Below are 20,691 nucleotides of genomic sequence, written 5' to 3'. Positions count from 1 at the left end.
GAGGGGCAGAGCATCGCCCCCTGGTGGGCGTGCTGGGTGGATCCCGGTCAGGCGCATGCGGGAGTCTGTCTGACTGCCTCCCCGTTTCCAGCTTCAGAAAAATGAAAAAAAAAAAAAAAAAAAAAAAAAAGAATCCTGCATGAGGGTGACGGCAACTCTCGGAACTTCTAGCAATGACTCCCAGTGTACCCAGTGTAGAGGCTCGTGTTGGTCGTGGACATAGATACGGAACAAATGGAGACAGAGGTGCCAATCAACGTTTTGAGCAGATTGCAAAAGAGAAATGTGTCCCCGAAGAAGGCTGATGGCTGATGTGGGGACTGCTCAGCCTGAGGGGAGGATCCTACAGGGCACAGGGCTGGGGGAGGGATGGGGGAGGCAGAAAGAGAAAGACTGACTTCATTACCCTGCGTGACAGCAGAGGCCAGACAAGGGCCAGCACGTGGTTGCTGACCAACACATACTCGTGTGCAAAAACAGGAATGAATGAATGAATGAATGAATGGAAGTCACAAGAGCAGATTTCAGCTTCAAAGAAGACAGAATTCATTACCAGAAGACTTGGAACCGGACATGGGCTTGGAGCTAGAAAACCTTAGTTTGAAATCCAGTTCCGTAATTCCTTCCTTCCTTCCTTCCTTCACTTATTCATTCATTCATTCTTCCATTCGTTCATTCATTCAAACAAATCTCAGTGAGTATGAGATGGGCCAGATGGTTCAGCAATGGTCAGAGTATGGACTGGTCAGCAACCACGGAGGGCCCAGGAATCCACTCTGAGGACTTCAGCCTTTACCTACCTGAGGGGCAACAAGGAGCCACTGAAGGGTTTAAGCACAAGAGGGGAAGGTCAAGTTGGGGCAGCAGAAATGTCTTTATCTTCACCGAGCTTAGACTCCCTTATTTATGACATCGAGACAGCGATTCCCACCTGGTAGCGATGTTGTAGAGATTACAGATAATGCGTGACCTGCCCCCGGGGGGACGACTGCCCAGAGGCTCCCGGATGAAGGGAAGGTTTCAGCAGCAAACCCCGTTTCCCCAGGGAAGGCCGTGGTCCTCACACCGGGTTCTCCAGAGACCTGTTTCTGTGCTGGCTCACCACCCTCCTGAAAGGGTTAGGGACGCTTCCTTAGGAGTTTATCCTAACCCCGGCCAGTCCCCACTCCATTTGAAAAGTCATGCTCTGTCTTCTCCGTTTGAATGGCTTTAGTTACATAACAGGTTCCTAAAATCATGGGGTTAAAATCTTGCCTGGTGAGCCCCTCTACCACCACCAACTCCATCTCGGCTGAACCGCCCCGTGGGGTATCAAGCCTGGAAGAAACACCTGGATGCGGTCCTTGGGCGGAAAGACAGGCGAGGTGTCAGGCTTCAGGGCTCACCGTTCTCAGCAGTGGCAAATATCCCCTGAGGCTACCTGCGCCACCTCCCAGTGGTCACATGGGAGGTACAAAGTCAGGGGAAGGGTCGCGCGGCTCTTCTAGCAGGCTGTGGAAAACTGCTCCTGGCTGGACCACCTGTCTGCCCCGCCAGGCTGTGAACTCTCTGTGGACAGAGGCCGTTCCTCACTCACCTCCCTCACCACCAATCCAGGGCTTCGTCCAGCTCAGGAATGCCCAAGGATGGGACCATCAGTCTACAGTCCCAGCTTCTAAGAAGTGTCAAGGCTCTGAAGTGGACAGAGGAGCCCAGATGAGGCACTTGTCCAGCCAGGCTATTGCCTCGAGCTCCCTTCTCGCCTCCCCCAGCTTTGCGGTGGAGAGGAAGCGAAAGGTTCGAGGAAAGACGAAAGCACTTGATCTGGAACCTGCTCTGGGATCCAGACCTCACTCTCTCTTCACCACGTGACTTAACGAAGATCTTTCAATGTCTCTGAGCACCACCTGTCTCAACTGTCAGTGGGTTTCATAAGACACATACCCACTGTCCAGGGTCACTGTGAAAATGGACTAAGATGGCACATTTGACCATGCTTACCACAGAGCCTGGCACCTTGTGAGAACCTGACCAGCTCCACGCCCGTGCCCGGCCCCTGGCCTCCCTGCAGGGCACAGCTGTAGCAGCAGCCTCTGCCCAGGTGTTTGCCAAGCTGCTGACCGGCGAGGGGAGAGGTGGACCCAGGCGCTCTCTCAGTCTCAGCAGCCTCCCTTGGGGACATCGGGGAGTGGTGGGATGCCACCGAGGGTTGGTCCGGGAGAAGAAACGTGGGGTCTCGAGTCGGAGGACCCTAACTCACTCCCATCGCTACTCGTCATGAGTGTGCTACCATAGGCTTATTTACTTCAGTTCCCTGAAACGAAGTTTCCACACTTACAAAATGGGAATCATATTTAATGCATGGGGTTTCCAGAAGGCTTAAGAGTGAGATTTATATAAAGCATAAGACCTAGCACATAGTCGGTGCCAACAAAAGTTATGTTCCTCGTCGGGCTTTTGCTACTAGGAAGCTCAGAGCTACACTGGAATTTAAAAATGACCAGCCTGCATCTTGAGATTACTTTTTAACATACAATAATTCCGTTTTACTACAACCTGACCTTGACCTTCTTGCATTCGCTTCTGTTTTCCTGCTCCTGATTATTCACTTCTCTTACAGCTGCGTTATCGCAGGTACTTGCAGTGGATATTTTCCCGTATTCTTTGCAGAGCTGAGGGGACAGAACCCAACCGACATCAGAAAAGATGGATTCTTACTGCGACTGCGCAGATGCCTGTGTGATCTGGGGCACGGGGGGGGGGGGGGTGTTTCTCTCTGAGCCTCAGTTTCCTCATCTGTAAAGTGAGGGTAAGAATAAACCTACTAGCTAGCTCACGGTGCAAGAACAGGTTCTACGGCTCCGGTGTTTTGCAAAGGCCTTTTGTCAACTATGAAAAAATGATTTGAAGAAACATTTGTTATTTGTGCAAAGATGCCCCGTTTTATTCATTTTTGTCATTATCCCCTTTTCCCAAAGTGTGCCTGAGACTCCTGGCACAGGGACAGGCGTCTATCAAGGGCTGGGAAAATGGCTGCTGAGTTCTCCCTCTGGGGCCTCAACCACGCGGCTTCCTTACTCAGCAGAGCGCTTGACGGCCCAGCGTCTGACGCTGGTTAGAGATGGATGCCTCCACTCCCAGACATGGACACAGTCCACAGAACGGAAGCAGAAAAGTGACACGGAGCTAACTAATGGTCCCCAGTGGGCAAGCGAGCCCGTCAAACGCCTTTATGGGAAGGGCCGACAACCAGAGCCCATGTCATCGGAATTCAGCCGGGACCGGTTTTGAAGCATTCTGACTTGGACTGAAAATGAACAAAGAGAAGAGGACACCATGAACAAAAGATACAAAGATGAAGAGTTATGCACAGATATAGGAAGAAAGCACTAGAAGAAAGACCCAGCAAATGATCTGAGTGAAAGTTCTCAGAAAAAAAAAATAATAATAATTATAACAACCAGGCACACAGGGCAGTAAGATCAAAACCAGATTACTTGATGAAACTCAGCATTTCTTTAAACTGAAAACAATGCACATTGTTTGTCCTTGAGATGGGACATGCGCTCTTCCCCCCCCCCAAGAATGTCAAAGCAATGGCCCATACACCACAACGCCTCATCCCCCTTGCCGCCGGTTCACTGTTCCTGATGCAAAACCGAGAGGTTTTGATGGGAAGCATGTTACAGAACTTAGCCCAGCAGTGACCTGGACTAGAGGACCCCGGAAAATAGAAGCAGTGCGGGGGAAACGCAGACTTGGAACCAGGCGAGGGCGCCCCTGTTCAGGAAGGAAGTAACTGCTCAGGGCGTGCTCTTCTCTGACCTTGTCCAACGGGACGTCTCTTCCTCTGCTCTGCCTCTCCCACTGCTTCCTCCACGTTTGCAAATAATCTCGAAGCCTCCTCGAGGCACTGATGCAAGAACCAGACAGTCACTTCCCTAATGCCTCAAAATTAGATTCAATTTTACATACATCAGGGTGATTTCAGAAGCAATTTCTGCATCTCCAGGGTACGTATTACTTACATTTCTTTCTTCTCCCTTAAATCTTATTCTGGTGGTTCCACAAGGGCATTTTAAAAGCTACCTGATGCATTCCAGGACATTTAGAAGAGTCCCAGAGAACATTTGTGGTGGTAGCCTGCGGACACTAGACTCATCGATGGAATCCTAAAATGCCGATTGATTCAAACAAAGGCAGAATGTCTTAATAATCTAGTATAATGCCAATTCAAACTTGTTTTCTTTCTTTTTAAAAACGCAATATCGGCCCTGGCCGGTTGGCTCAGCGGTAGAGCGTCGGCCCGATGTGTGGAGGTCCCAGGTTTGATTCCCAGCCAGGGCACACAGGAGAAGTGCCCACCTGCTTCTCCACTTTTCCCCCTCTTCTTTCTCTCTATCTCTCTCTTCCCCTCCCACAGCCGAGGCTCCATTGGAGCAAAGTTGGCCCAGGGCACTGAGAATGGCTCCATGGCCTCCGCCTCAGGTGCTAGAATGGCTCCAGTTGCAACTGGAGCAATGCCCCAGATGGGCAGACCATCGCCCCCTGCTGGGCATGCCGGATGGATCCTGGTTGGGCATATGAGGGAGTCTGTTTCTCTGCCTCCCTGATTCTCACTTCAGAAAAATACAAAAAAGAAAAAAAAAGCAATATCATTAAAATGAATACCTATATATGTCAGTGTGTGTGTGTGTGTGTGTGTGTGTGTGTACATGTAAACACACATGTACCATGCATGCCAACCATTTGGAAATACTGTATCTGTTTTAAAATACTTTAAAACATCTAATTCGACTCTCCAGTATGCTCCCTGTTCCACTCTGGCTGGCTGATCTAGCTCAGTCTCAGGTGCTTTCCTCCTGCAGGTCGGTGCCAGCCCACGGGGAACACGGTAGCAATGTTTCCCCTGGGAATCTCAGAAATCGGTGTCATCCAGATCTCTATTTCAGATCAGAAAGTTTAAGATCACGTACCTACAACTTTGGGGTCACAAGGATCATCATGCATCTTGGACCGTAATCTTTTTGACACTCAGAGTCCTCCAAGGACATTCTGACAAATGGAAAAAAAAAATGTGCCCAAGAGACTGGCCTGCCCAGGAAAGGTTTTGGGTGAATGGGCAGCATTCGCCAGTCTGTCCCGTCGGCTAGACCTGCCCTGGGCCAGTGCAGGAGACTCAGTGACCAGCTCCTACAGCCAGAGGCTGGAGGGCTCGGGAAGGACTCCCCAAGACCATTTCCTCATTACCCCTGTCCCGCCTCTGCTGGCCTATGTCAATATCCCCTCCTCCTGGTCCCCAGGGAAAGTATGAAGCCCAGCAGTTCACCATGCTTGAGAATGGAGGAAGGTCTGGCGCGGGCTTCGCAGACAGCAAACCTGCTCAGCACGCTGAGAAAAACGGGAGTTAGATATTTGCTCGTGAGACCATTAACATGTGCCATTAGACTCTGTCTTTGAAAGCCCTTCTCAACCACGAGAAGCACTCAGATTTAGTGTCGTCAGTCATGGGCCAAGTGGCAGTGTGGGTCCTTGGACAGGATGCAAAGGGAAGCACTCCCATCCCTTCATGGTTTTTTTTGCCATCATGTTTCATCTGGATGTGATCCCGATGAAAAAATTCAGATAAACCTGGACTGTGGGACACTCTATGGGACAACTGGTCTACACTTGAAAGAAACAATGTCAGCATCCTGAAAGATAAAGCAGGGGGGGGGCTATTCTAGAAGGAAGTGAACGGAGAGACAGGGTGACCAAATGCAACGTGAGCACTTCCGCTGGATCCTGGATTAAAATAATAATAATGATGATGATGATAATAATAATTAATAATAATAATAAAGTACACTTTAGGGCCATTGAGGACATTCACTACTGGCTGGTACATGAGATGTTGAAATAAGGTTCCATTCTTGGGTAAGATAAGTTTGTGGGTGTGTCGAAGAGCTGTCCTAGTTCTTAGAAAACACATACTGAATTTTCCAGAGGCAGAGTGTCATGTGGTCCACACCTTATTTCTAAATGAGTGTGTGTATGTATATATATACGAGAGAGAGAGAGAGAGAAGGGGAGAGCACAAATATCGCAAACGTGAGCCATTGGCGAAGCCAGATAAAAGCTATGAGAGTAGTCAGTTTACTGTTTCCCCCCTCAACTTTTTCTAGGGTTAAAACAAAGCTCTCTCTTCTAAGGCAGCACATCACTATTTGAAAAAGCTATTTCCCTCCTTGAAGTCCAGCGTTCTTACCAGGGCGCCTGTAAGAACCCCGTGTGGCTTGCACAGAACCCACACGTGTGCACCCGTACTCCACACTGCCTCCTAGCCCGCCTCCCCACCCTCCCCTCCTCCTCAGGGGGCTTCGGCTCAGTGGGGGAGCCGTGGGGCTGAGGTACGGCATCTTGAGAACTGCCTCGGATGGGTTGGTTCTGTGTTGCCTGGAAGGTGCAGAACAATGGATCCCAGCTACCGTCAGACCCTGGGAAGGTCAGGAAAATACACTGAGTCTTGGGTCCCTTGTCTACGAAAGGGGAACACTAACCTGGCTGAGGTGAGGAGGAAGGCGCTCAACAAACGTCTGCTTCTCTCCTTCCTTCGCCTCCTCATAGATCCCATCATCCCAAACTGACCACATCCAAAGCGATTTTTTTTTTTACCAAGTACGGTTTCTTCCGTTTGCCGTTGACACAGTGGGTGGAGGCCACCTGTCCATGCTCACTTCCTTTGGCCTTCCTGCATTCCCCAGTGTGGGGCAGAGGCCGGGGAACCAGCATTTCCATGAAACCCAGGGAACAAACTGGCCGGCAGAGATATAAGAAGCAAAGCCAGCTAGCTCTCTTGGGTCTGGTCACCAGGGAACTTTAGGTTCCCAATTGGGAGGCTGTCCTTTGGAGGACAGTCAACCCTGACATCTTAGTCATTTCCGTTGGCTTGGGGTCCTGGATTCATGGCGAGAGGGCTCAAGAGCTCTTGACCAAATGCCACTTGGTGCCCTGGCTGCAGGTTGGGGCTGGCCAAGGTTCGGGAGGCAAGGTCTGAACACGGTACTCCTCGGCCCTGGGGCTTGAGAGAAGTCACTTCTCTGTGCCTCAGTGTCCCAAGCATTCAAAACAGAGGCATAATAACCCGTGACTCACCTACCGTGCACGGTTTATGTGAAACGCTATATTGAAAACGACAATTCAATATGGCATGTTTTTCTCAAGTGCATAACCGTGTCCATGTCCCCCTCCTCCTTTTTTTTTTTTTTTTTTACTATTATTCGTTTTAACCGGTCTCTATTTATATCCCCAAGTCTTTCACATAGTTGCCCCCACTTTCGGGCAGATTCTGAAATTCTCCTTTTCACCTCGGGAAGGGTGGCCCCAACGTTCTGCCAGTGACAACGTTCATCCCGGATCATCCCAGGGAAGCATCCCGACCCGAAGCCCTACAGCCGCCCCCGCCCGCTGGGAGGGGTCCTCGGCAGAGGTGCTAGGGTCAAGCCGGACCACAGACCCTGCCTCCCCTCGGCTGGCTCTACTTACTGAATCCGTTAACGTCCTGGGAGCTGGATGAGAAGCCTTCATCGTTGCGGCCGGAGCTGAGCTTGGCGCTAGGTTTGTCGGCCGAGGCCACAGGCCCCATCTCCCTCTGGGCTCCGCTCTGCGTCTCCTTCTGCTTCTTGGCCAGCTTCCTTTGGGACATGTGCAAGGGGAAGAACCACAGTCAGACGGTGCCAGCTGCACGGAAGCATTCAGAGGACTGGACTGCTCTCCTCCCGCATCCGCCACCCTCAGCCCCACACTTGGGTCAGCCTCCAGAAACAGGGTCCAGGTGGGCCCTCCAATGTCAAGGTGGGATAAACCTAAACCCTCCTAAAACCATTAGTGGGCCCTGGCTGGTTGGCTCAGCGGTAGAGCGTCGGCCTGGCGTGCGGGGGACCCGGGTTCGATTCCCGGCCAGGGCACATAGGAGAAGCGCCCATTTGCTTCTCCACCCCCCCTCCTTCCTCTCTGTCTCTCTCTTCCCCTCCCGCAGCCAAGGCTCCATTGGAGCAAAGATGGCCTGGGCGCTGGGGATGGCTCCTTGGCCTCTGCCCCAGGTGCTAGAGTGGCTCTGGTCACGGCAGAGCGATGCCCTGGAGGGGCAGAGCATCGCCCCCTGGTGGGCAGAGCGTCGCCCCTGGTGGGCGTGCCGGGTGGATCCCGGTCGGGCACATGCGGGAGTCTGTCTGACTGTCTCTCCCCATTTCCAGCTTCAGAAAAATACAAAAATACAAAAACAAAACAAAACAAACAAAAAAAACCATTAGTGGCTTCCGTTCTCTCAGAAACAGGATAAGCATCCCCAGCTCTGGGTGTGCTCTGTAGATGAGCTTAGAACGGGAATTCAGTGAGATGTGCGTGACGCTTCCTTCACTCTGCGTCAGAGGGAGGGGGAGGCCAGCTTGATCTCCTGTTCCCACAGCTCTGAGTGAGGCTTAAATGGACTCTGGCTGTTCTCAGGGACTAAGCTCACGAAATCACCCAGGAAACAATCGTAGACCAAAGTAGGGGTTGGCGGTTGCCAGTGGGTGAGGGTGGAGGTTAGTTAGTCTTGTAGCTCCAAAGGAGAAAAGTGGAAGCTGAACTTGGGCGATAGCTTTCCCGTGGGAGGCTGTAATAATACTCGTTCAGAGCAGTGTTTTCAGACGCTGGTGTAAATTGGAATCGTTTAAAGGGCTGGACACACACACACACACAGGCCCAGGCTTATGGAGGTAGGACAGTGCCTGGACCTCTGCATGGCCACCAAGCTCCCCAGGTGATTGTGACACTGTCCACCGAAGGTGAAAGCCATTGGTTCCGGCACCAGGCAGACTAAGGCTCTTATCCTACGTCTACCACCTGCCAGCGGCGTGACCCAGGGCAAGTTCATTAACCTGCCGAAGTTCTGAACTCTTCCTCTGTCTACTGTGGTGAATAACGGGCCCCAACTCAGAACGCTGAGCGAATGAAGAGGCATACGTGACACACACACGGAGCCGTGCCTAGCGCATAGTGAATGCTCTACACGCGGCAGCTGCTATTCCTGTGTTTGTATCAGCACCACTGGACCAGCGACATCCCAGTGTCTGAATCCACCTCCAGCAGCCACGCTGTGAAATCCTTGGGTTATGTCAAGGGATATATCAAAGTCTCCATCCATATGGACACTTTGATACTTCACCAGGGAGCTAAAAGGTTGATTGAAATGTTCTTTCTCTATATGGATTTGAAATCTACTTCCCTTAATTTTAACTGATTTGTCTTAGGTCTATCGAGAGAGAGAGAGAGAGAGAGAGAGAGAGAGAGAGAGAAATATGACTAACTCCTCTTGCCTTTCACACTTCTTCAAATATTTCTAAAGGACAACACAGTCCCTCTGAGTATTCCTGACATTTATGCATCTAAATCTAAATATAATTATTATGTTCCTGGGATATGCGAGGTGATGGGTTACACATTGCGTATCTTGAGGCCAAATTCTTCCAGGTTTCCTTCTCCGTTTTTCACAGAATTTGGTTTCAAATTCAGTCTTGGCCACGCTCATCTTACCACGAAAAGAACAGCCCTGGCCGGTTGGCTCAGTGGTAGAGCGTCGGCCTGGCGTGCAGGAGTCCCGGGTTCAATTCCTGGCCAGGGCACACAGGAGAGGCACCCATCTGCTTCTCCATCCCTCCCCCTCTCCTTCCTCTCTGTCTCTCTCTTCCCCTCCCGCAGCCGAGGCTCCATTGGAGCAAAGTTGGCCTGGGCGCTGGGGATGGCTCTGTGGCCTCTGCCTCAGGTGCTAGAATGGCTCTGGTTGCAACAGAGCGATGCCCCAGATGGGCAGAGCATTGCCCCCTGGTGGGCATGCTGGGTGGATCCCGGTCGGGCGCATGCGGGAGTCTGTCTGACTGCCTCCCCGTTTCCAGCTTCGAAAAAATACAAAAAAAAAAAAAAAAAAAGAACAGATGTCCCAGAGAGGTCAAATTCAGGGCCATGTAGGAAATAATAATTTTCCCGGGCTGAGCCCTCCTGCTTACGAAATAGGCTGTTTCAAGAGGTTATAATCTCCCTGTCAGAAGCAGTATAAAGGAAAGGATCAAGCTGGACTTAGAAGTATTTTAGAGGAGTCTGTCTAGGAACAGGTCTGGTTTGGCAGTATGAGAGTATGCTTCTGCGCATGGGTCCCTTGATCTGGGCGCAGCTTGCACGGGAGAGTGACACATGACACGTGTACATGAGGGTAATCCAGGAAGAGCTTATGCACAGAAGAACCACCAACAAAAGGGCGGAGGCTGCAGGAGAGCCCAAAGCGCAATACAGGGACAGGAGAGCTGCTGACCACGTGTCCGTCCAGATGGAAAGTAGAGGCAACAGGAGCCAAAGGGACAGAGTCGAGGAAGAGGAGGGGCCACCTGCACAGAACCGGCCTCCGCTCGAAGGGGCCATTCGATCCTGGATGATGTCACAAGGAGCAAACTAGAGGCATACCTGCCCCGGCCACCTCTTCCCCTCTCCCTCCGACCTCCAGCCGTGACTCTCATTAGCTGAACCCAACTGGAAGATGGGGACACGGAGTCCGAGCAGATCTAGCTTTGAAAGTAGGGAGCCCGCTGAAGGAGCAGGGACAGGGAATCTGGAGCAGGAAGCCCCCACCAGGAAGAAAAGAAGAGATTTCACTGCCCGCCTTTGGCCACAGTTTGAATGCAAGTTCCTCGTCCCCGCCCCATTGGCCTGGGGAAAGCGGGGCGCGTGGGAACAGGAGCGCACCTTCTGGTTACAATGCTCTGACCCCAGGCATACTGTCCACGAGGGAAGCTGCTCCAGGCAGACGGGAAAACAGGTCATGAAGCACGCGACCAGTTGGGCCTTTTCTCACCATCCCCGATGGAGAAGGGGAATGCCAACGACAGGAAAATGAGTGATTCTGCTACTGATGACATTTCGGAGTTTTATTCTTCATTCATTATCAAAAAGGAATATGTTTAAAAATGTATATGTGACCTTCTTGATCATCGGTTTAAAAAGATAGACAGCAGATGCCTTGCCTCTGTGTAAGCTCTGCTCACACGGCCCCGGCAGGAAATAAAGGGAAATCATATAAGAGAGTAAACTTTAAAATAAAATATAAGTGAGAATGTATTGGAGTCTTTGATATTTCCTTGGGGGCGGGACTCCTAACCGATCTCATTCCATTCAGGGCGAAAGAATATGGAGAGGGTTGTCTTGGGCACAAATTACTACTTTCCGAAGAGATAATATTAACAATAATAAGAAAGGGCCTTGCTGCATCTATGAGAAACGGCATTCTTACAGAACTGTTTGGGTAGTTCTGAACACCGGGGTAATAACATGAAAAATTGAGCCTCTCCAAAGCATGTATTTAAAAATCAGACAACTGGCCTGACCAGGCAGTGGCGCAGTGGATAGAGCATTGGACTGGGATGCGGAAGACCCAGGTTCGAGACCCCGAGGTTGCCAGCTTGAGCGCGGGCTCATCCGGTTTGAGCAAAGCTCACCAGCTTGGGCCCAAGGTCGCTGGCTCGAACAAGGGGTTACTCGGTCTGCTGAAGGCCCACGGTCAAGGCACATATGAGAAAGCAATCAATGAACAACAAAGGTGTTGCAATGCACAACAAAAAACTAATGATTGATGCTTCTCATCTCTCCATTCCTGTCTGTCTGCCCCTGTCTATCCCTCTCTCTGACTCTCTCTCTCTAAAAAAAAAAAAAAAAGAAAAGAAAAAGAAAAAGGAATAGAAATAAAAATCGGACAACTGAGTTGTAAAAACTGACATGTGACATCCCCAGGACTTAGCCCATGGCTGACACAACATATTCACGGTGATAATAATGCCATAGAATGATTTAAAAATGTATAGACAGGTGTTTCAGCAAAAGGTAAACACACTACGAAGTGGAAACGGAGGGACTACAGAAGGAAGTCAAACACAAAACCACAGTTTGGGGACCTAGCCTTATCAGAATTCAAAATTTAAGTAGTGAAAAATCTTCTCTACACTAAAGGAAAACTTAAATCCTCTCTTATTGCCATCGAGTTTAATTGATTTTCCCTCCCTTCTAAGTGAGGGGAAGATCCAACCCAGTGAGGAGGGCGCACGAGACCCTCGGACTGCGGCTCCAAGCGTCAGTTCAGCCTACCGTCCACACCGATCTCCTTTCCCCAGACACCGCCTACTCCTCCGCCTTCTGCAACCATTCCTCAGTCCGCTGTTTCGTTCATCCGTCCCCATTCTCCTCCACTGGCCACCTCCTCCCCTTCACCCTTCAAGGCTCAGTGGCATCCCAAGGTCACAGCTTCTTGACATTTCCCCTCTAAAACGGATCTGCGGTTTTTTCTGCTTGGTTGACTCATCCATTGAGCAACTATTTATGGAGCACCTACACGGGCCAACCTCTGCTAGATGGCAGAAGGTGACAGTGACAAATCGCTAGACATAACCTTGACCTTCCCAAGACCGCAGAGGCTAACGGCAAAGATGGGCCCTCAGCAGATAACACAGAACAAATATGAAATCACCGAGGTGTTAAGAGCCGAGGAGGAGGAGAAACCCACGGAGCTATGAGAGACCGGATAGCTGGTGCGTGTCCTGTCAGGAGACCAACGAAGGCCTGGTTGCCATGTCACCTAAGCACTTGACAGGTCCACACGCGGTGGTTCGACTCTCCCGCCCACTAGGGCGAGAGCCTCTCAAATGAAGGGCTTTTGACTCCTTGCACCAGCTCCTGTTTCTTGCAGAGAGCCTGGCACACAGCTGGTGCTCAATAAATCTGTTGTGTAATTTTAAGATTTAAAACGCTACCAGGTGAAGTGCAGAAAGATTGCCGTCCGACTCTGCCCGCAAATTACAACCACTTACAACCAGACACACACGAGGAAACGGGACAAAAACCCTGGAGGAGGCTGCTTTGTGATCTAGGATATTTATACTTAGGAATATTTCTGGCTAACAACTTAGCTTTTTCCTTCCTGTGGTTGTCACAGAACTCTGGGGGATGCTTGAAGAAGTAATCGGATGTTCATAAGAGTCAGAGATTCTTTTCCCCCTCCCTCTCTCTCTATTTTTTTTTTAAACCTTATAAAATAGTCACATGGTCCCCGGAATGGTTACATAACTCACGGAATCCTCAGATCCTTCAAGACGCAGTATTTGTGACTTTGCAAACTTGGCATTTCTTTTTTCTCTTTGTCCTGAGATTCTTGCCAACTGAGTCCCCCAGTTTCGCCAGCAGGGGGTACCAGAAGCTGGTAAAAAGAGAGCATGCACTCGCCTCCACGTTCCTCTGCTGGTGCCTCTCTGGAGCTGAAGAATGTTTGAAGACGTAGCGTTCTGAAGGTTACTGCTTCTGACAGGTGGGGACAGGGTGGCGTGGCAGCGACTCTGGACGTTCTAACTGATCACTCTGAGGTCTTTCCGACCTTTGCTGGTTAGCCGAGTGAGGGTCGGTGGCAGGGATATGTCCGTGAGTCCTGTGGTCTATTCAGAGCACCCACCGCTCCTTATGAGGGACAGTGGCAGGTGGGATGGCTCCAGGGAGGGGGCTGCTGGGCTGGAGAGGGTGCTGACATCACGCTTGGAGAGGAGGGGCTGAAACAAACAGGCATGTTTCTCATGATGACGGACTATCCAGGAGTGCCCTCTTCACACATCTGGATTCTGGCTCTGTGTGGCTCCGGGGCGCAGAATCAGAACCAGCTTGGCTTGCTGAGAAGAAATTTCTAGCAAAGTAGAACTGTGTGGGTCTCTCTGGAAGCATCTAAAGCCTGAATTGTCTTTCCCATTTTTTTTCCCCCTTGGGCAACCTTCTCTTCATCTTTGAAGGCTCAACTCAAATGTCCCCACTTCTTAGAAGTTCACTGTTCCCTTCCCAACATGATTAGTTTCTTCCACTTTGTGCATGAAGCCATTGGGCAGGTGTTGAATGAACGAGCATCTACTTGGTACTAGTGGCTGCTACGCAGAAGGTGACTATGATGCGAAAAGCCAGACATGACCCTGACCCTGTTTAGACTTTTGGAGATAACGGCCTCCCTCTCGTTGGAGGAGTTCAAGTAGAGAGAGAGAGAGAGAGAGAGAGAGAGAGAGAGAGAGAGAAACCCCTTAGACAAGAGAAACTAGGGCATCCCAGTGACTCGATTCCGCAGAACTTTTGAATCTGTTCTGGACGAAGCACAGGAGGCCCCAGACCAGTGGGGGAAGAGTCTTGGGGTTCCATCATTGGTTCTTCCTCGGATGAGAAGAGCCATGAGGTCCCCTGGGGACCTGACCAGGCACCCTTTCCCGTCCCCCACAGGGCCCTTCCCCTCACGCATTCTCCATTTGCATCTCTGGGCAGACTCTCCTAGGATAACACCAAGATCGGGATCCGGACAGCGACCCCTGCCCACAGGAGGCAGACGATAAAATATCCAGTCGAGACTCTACTCGTGTTCAAAGCTGGCGTTATGCCCTCTGAAGCCAGGAAGCTGCTCTGCTGACATGACTGGCCCTCCAATGCAAGTTACACCTCAGAGCTGGGAGGGAACGGAGCCATCCTCTCCTTTTCCAGAAGGAACTGAGGCCCAGGCAGAGGAGGGGCTTAGCTGAGACACACAGCCCCCTTGGTGGAAGCCACAGGACCCAACCCTGCTTTCTGCCTGCGGCTCGGGATGCCTGTTAAACTTTCCTCCACCTTCCTTTTCGGGATGGCATCGGACGTGCAAACTCAGTCCAGGGTGCGCACGATTCTAGTCCCTTCCGAAGGCAGCGAGACCTCATTCATCCAAAGCCCACTAACTCAGAATTACTATCATTGGGGCTGTACCACATCAGAGTCGACAGCGTGAACGAGGGTATGGGCGTGCACAGGGCTGACCAGGGAGCACGCCGTGTTCCCTTATGCTGGGAGGCAGGGTGATGGAGCAGCTCACACACCGGCTTTGGTGCTGGTGACTCCTTGTCTCTCTGTGTGGCAGTCGCCTCCTGTCTGTAGAACGCAGGTAACAGCAGTGCCCCCCTGGAAGATGGCTGTGAAGGTGAAATGCTAAGTGACTGAGTAAAGCATTTCCCCCAGGGCGTGGTGCCTGGTAAGAACTCAATAGTGCTGTCTGGTCTGGTAATAAAAAATATATATATATATTTAAAAATGATTTATTGATTGATTTTAGAGAGAGAGGGAAAGAGAGAGAGAGAGAAACATCAAATTGTTGTTCCACTTATTTATGCATTCATTGGTTCATTCTTGTACATGCCCTGACCGGGGATTGAACCCACAATCTTGGGTGTATCAGGACGATGCTCTAACCAACTGAGCTACTCAGCCAAGGCTTGGCATGATAATCTTTTAAATACAGGAAGCAGCCATGTTAATTTAAATAGCCACATTATGGATTAACTACGAATCCTTGGAAGCAGATGCCCTGAAGGATGGCTTCTCCCTAAATACATCCTTTGATGTCTGTCGTCTAGAGCTATGCTTCTCAGCCTCGGCGGCACAAGTCGTGTGGGGAGCTTTCGAAATCACTGATGAGATTCTAATGTCATTGGTCTGGGGTGTCGCCCAAACGTCTGGGGTTTTTAAAAGTTCTCCAGGGGATTAGCGTCGGCCACCGCACCTGAGCACCGCGGATGGAGAACAGCGGTTCTGCGGCTGTGGTCTCTGCGCCGGTGGCGCCAGCTTCACCTGGAAACGTACTAGAAACACAATGTTTCTGGCCCTGCCCCTGACCTACTGAGTCAGAAACTCTTCCAGGCAATTGTAATAATGCCTGTGACAGTTTGAGAACCCCGATGTTGAGAACCCACTCGACAGCGGTTCGAATGAGTAAAGAAGAGTCCTTATCCTGTTTCATCAGTGAATGGAGGACCAGAGGACCAGAAGGCAGAATTCTCGGGGGGCCAGCCTTGGGTTTCCAAATAACTCACGGAGTTACCATGGACACGTCCTTTCACCTCTCTGGGTGTTGACTGGTCTACAGAGGGAGCTGGTATCTAAGAGCCACAGCGAGAACTGATGCTTTTTAAATGACTGCTGTGGGCTTCATGGTATCCCCCTTAAAAGATATGTTGATGTCCTGACCTCTGGCGCTTATGAATGTGACATTATTTGTAAACAGTCTTTACAGACGTAATGAAGTTAAGCGGAGGTCATTAGGATGGACTCTAATCTATTACGACTGGTGTCTTTACAAGAAGAGGGTCATTTGGGTAGAGACACACAAGGAGAAGGTCATGTGGTGACAGAGGCAGAGATTGGAGGGATGCAGCTGTCAGACCGGGGATGACAAGGGCTGCCAGCCACCACCAGGAACTAGGAAGAGGCGGGGAAGCTTTCTACTCAGAGTGTCAGAGGCGCGCGACCCTGGGACCCCTTGATTTCAGACATCTACCCCGCAGAACTGTACGAGAATAAATTCTATTGTTTTACGCCATCCTGCTGGCAGTACTTTGTGACGGCAGCCTTAGAAAACGAATGCAATGCCCAGGAAACAATAAATCCTACATTTATTTCACTTATTTCATAAACAGTTTTATAGCACTTATTCCATGCCAAGCGCTGTTCAAGGCTTTTAACAAGCACAGTGCATGAACTTCTTTAATTCTCCTAATAACGTTATGAGGTTGAAGTGACATCTCAACTCGAGGAGATCAAAGAGTGAAGCAAAGGGAGCGGAAATAATTCACCCAAAGTCAGCCAGTCTTCAAGAGATGGAGCCGGGATTCAAACTCAGGCAGCCAGGCTCCTGACTGTCCTCGGAGACTCCTTGTTACGTCTTGTTCAGCCACAGACCCACATATGCCTGTCCTTGTCCCCAGCTTTCTCAGCTGGCTCCCTTCCTCTCCAGGCAAACACGCCACACGCACACACACGCACAGACACACGCAACCAGCAAGCTCACGTTCACACCCATTCCCATCCTGCAGGCAAGACACAACCTGTCTGCTCGTTACCTCTACCGGGCACTGATTCTGAACATAGCTGGTGGTCTTTCCTTTCTGACCCCCATCACACTCCCTCGGGGCCTCTCTGTGCTTCCACCAGAAAGGCAAAGTTATAGAAGCAATAGCAGCAGATCTTTTTATTATTATTATTATTTTTATTTTATTTTTTGTATTTTTCTGAAGCTGGAAACGGGGAGAGACAGTCAGACAGACTCCCGCATGCGCTCGACCGGGATCCACCTGGCACGCCCACCAGGGGGTGATGCTCTGCCCACCAGGGGGCGATGCTCTGCCCCTCTGGGGCGTCACTCTGTTGCGACCAGAGCCACTCTAGCGCCTGGAGCAGAGGCCAAGGAGCCATCCCCAGCGCCTGGGCCATCTTTGCTCCAATGGAGCCTTGGCTGCGGGAGGGGAAGAGAGAGACAGAGGAAGGAGAGGGGGAGGGTTGGAGAAGCAGATGGGTGCTTCTCCTGTGTGCCCTGGCTGGAAATTGAACCCGGGACTTCTGCACGCCAGGCCGACGCTCTACCACTGAGCCAACCGGCCAAGGCCAATAGCAGCAGCTCTTATTGCAGTTTGAAAGGCCAAGGGACCTTGGCAACTGCCTCTGTGACCTCCATCTCTCTGCTGTCCTGCTCTCCAAGTCTGTGCCTCTACCCGTCCGTCTCTGCTTCTCCCTTCTGCCTGTGGCTGCCTCTCTGTCTTCTGTGCCTGCGTGGGCCCTCCTACACCTCACACTCTTTCCTGTCGGGGCAGGGGCAGGGGCAGGCCTGGTCTGGCCATCTTCTGGGGCTGGCAGGGGAACCGGCATAGGAGAGAGCCCAGGACAGACGCAAGGCCCTCCTCTCCCTGGGCCTAGGGCCACGCTACCGCTTGGATCCTGAAGCCGAACTGAGCGGGAACAGCATGGGCTCTGGAGCCAGACTGCCTGGGTTCAACTCTTGGCTCCAACCCTTCACTAGCTATGTGGCCAATGACTTAACCTCTTGACAGCTCAGTTTTCTCATCTGTCAAGTGGGAATGATCATAGTGAATGCTTAAGACCATTTGCAGCAGACATTGATTTATAAATATCCATGTCCCTCCGACAGAATATGTCACCCACCAAATAAGATCTATGTATGTGTTAAATAACAAGCAACGAGGAGGTTACTAAATGCCTCCTGAGAGAGTGAGGACAGACTGGGATCCAGCCCTGGGAACTGCCCTGAGTGCTCTCAGGCCCCTGGGCCCCAAGCCCCACGGCTGGGCGAACGGCCGTCTATTCTTGGCGCTGTGCAAATGCCAGGGACTCCGGCCCCTGGTGCTAACCAGCTGGGGCACCACGACCCCGTCTCCATCCCTATGAGACGAAGACTCGGTTTCCTCCCCTGTAGATTAGGATTTGGTAAGCCCCAGCTCACAGGGTTACTGTGATGACTGGAAATAATAAATGTTAATTTCTCCTGGTTTTGCATCCTAGTCCTTCGCCTGCCCCCTCTCGTCACCCTTCGTGACGATAACTTACACAACACACACATAAGTTCGTATTCGTCTTTCCTCTAGCGTCTAGTTCAGCACTTTCTTGGCGCGATGCGGGCAAAGCGTTGAAAATGTTTACTAAGTGCAGGAGTTAAGGCACGGCACTTATCATTCCTATCCCGCTGCTCGGTCTCATATTTCGGCCTCCCCAGGACGGAGACCAGACACTTCATTGCTGCACACACTGCCCATACGTCAACAGGCCCTACTTGCTATTCGACAAGCTGGCCTTTTCCTGCAGATGGTGGTGATTCTCAGACTTGGGGTTACCTATCAGAACCCCCTGGACAGTGTGTTACACCAGGAGGTGCTGGGTTCCACCCACAGAGTGTCTGAGTAGTGAGTCTGAGGCAGGGGCCGGTAAATTTGCATTTCCAAGTTCCTGGGAGGTGCTGGGACCACCCCTTGAGAGCTGATGGTCTGTGGAGTGTCCTCTCCCCTGCCCTGGGGGAACATATCCCATTCCACTGCTCTCTTTTCTCAGTCAGTCGCTTTAGACCTTATTCCCATCCCCACCTCACCCTGCTCCTAAAACTGCCAGTGGGTCTAATATACCCTGTAATCCAGGACTCTCCCTTTCCTGGGACTTGAATGCAACAACTATACAAGAGAAAACATGTGTATGTTACGTAGATAACACTGGAAAACACAGCTTCATTTACTCCGGAGGCTTCTCAGCCTTGCCACTGCTGACATTTTAGGTGGGGTAACCCTCCATTGTGTGGGCCCTCTTGTGTTATTGCGGGATGGTTGGCGGCATCCTTGACCTCTATCCTCTAGATCAGGGGTCCCCAAACTTTTTACACAGGGGGCCAGTTCACTGTCCCTCAGTCTGTTGGAGGGCCGGACTATAAAAAAAACTATGAACAAATCCCTATGCACACTGCACATATCTTATTTTAAAGTAAAAAAACAAAACAGGAACAAATACAATATTTAAAATTAGGAATAAGTAAATTTAAATCAACAAAACTGACCAGTATTTCAATGGGAACTATGCTCCTCTCACTGACCATCAATGAAAGAGGTACCCCTTCCGGAAGTGCGGCGGGGCTGGATAAATGGCCTCAGGGGGCCACATAAGGCCCGCAGGCCATAGTTTGGGGACCTCTGCCCTAGATGTCAGTAGCTCCCCCAGCCCTAGGTGTGACAATAAAAAAATATCTCCAGACACTGCCTAACGTTCCCCGGGTGGGCGTGGGGAGCAGAGCAGCCCTGGTTTAGAACCACTGGTGAATCTAAACAAATGTATGAGTAACGTTTAGTAGACACCAGCATCTGCGTGGTACCTTGAAAACATCTGTAATCCTCAGAGCCACACGATAAGGGGGTGATGATTTCTTTCATTTAATAGATGAGGGGTAGAGACCCAGAAGGGTTCATCTGAAACTCAGACGACAGGTAAAGGAACCAGGTGCAGGCTGAGCTCCGGTCCTCTGTCCGACAGAGCCTCCTTTCCCTGAAGAGCAAACGATCACTTACAGCCTCATAAACGTCTAACACTAGGGGACCGGTTCAGTAAATGATGGTGCATTCCCCAGGATGGAATATTATGCAGCTATTAAAATGATGGAGTGCCATTACAAATGAAAACTATGCAACAACACGGAAAATTGCTCTCTGGATTACATTAAGTTAAAAAAAAAAAACCCACAAGAACCTAGCAAATAAAACCGTGTCTGCATCGTGAGTACCATGATGAGGAAGCGTATCTGTGCTGATGTGTTAGATTGAAGGTATTAAGGATAATTTTCCTTTCTTCTCTGATATCCATTGTTATCACAATGTCTTTGCGATCATTATTTTGAAGATAGCAGCCAAGTAATAAAATTCAAGACATTAGGTCTCCCCGTAGGTCCTTCTTCCATCTGAATTAGTGGAATTAAAGCTTAACTTTAAATTCTCTGAGCGTGGCGGGGGTTTGAATATACTCTAGCTCAGGGGTCCCCAAACTTTTTACACAGGGGGCCAGTTCACTGTCCCTCAGACCGTTGGAGGGCCAGACTATAAAAAAACCTGTGAACAAATCCCTATGCACACTGCACATATCTTATTTTAAAGTAAAAAGACAAAACGGGAACAAATACAATATTTAAAATAAAGAACAAGTAAATTTAAATCAACAAACTGACCAGTATTTCAATGGGAACTATGGACCTGCTTTTGGCTAATGAGATGGTCAATGTCCAGTTCCATATTTGTCACTGCTAGATGTAACAAGCGATAAGACGCACTTCCGGAGCCGTGACGAGTGCGTCCCGTG

At 50.5% G+C, this 20,691-nt stretch overlaps 1 protein-coding gene across 13 annotated transcripts in view; it reads right to left on the bottom strand.

Annotated features, from left to right (window-relative positions):
- The window catches only part of PTPRT (protein tyrosine phosphatase receptor type T), a 956,692-nt gene that overhangs the window by 98,985 nt on the left and 837,016 nt on the right, over positions 1-20,691 (bottom strand). For all 13 annotated transcript variants that reach the window (XM_066235857.1, XM_066235861.1, XM_066235858.1 and 10 more), the window contains one exon: positions 7,504-7,652. In XM_066235857.1, coding sequence (XP_066091954.1) covers positions 7,504-7,652 — 149 coding nt within the window. The remainder of the gene's footprint in view (positions 1-7,503; positions 7,653-20,691) is intronic.

The sequence above is a fragment of the Saccopteryx bilineata genome, chromosome 6 (assembly GCF_036850765.1).
Source record: "Saccopteryx bilineata isolate mSacBil1 chromosome 6, mSacBil1_pri_phased_curated, whole genome shotgun sequence".
NCBI classification, from domain to species: Eukaryota; Metazoa; Chordata; class Mammalia; order Chiroptera; family Emballonuridae; genus Saccopteryx; species Saccopteryx bilineata.
This window is presented reverse-complemented; position numbering and strand designations above follow the sequence as displayed.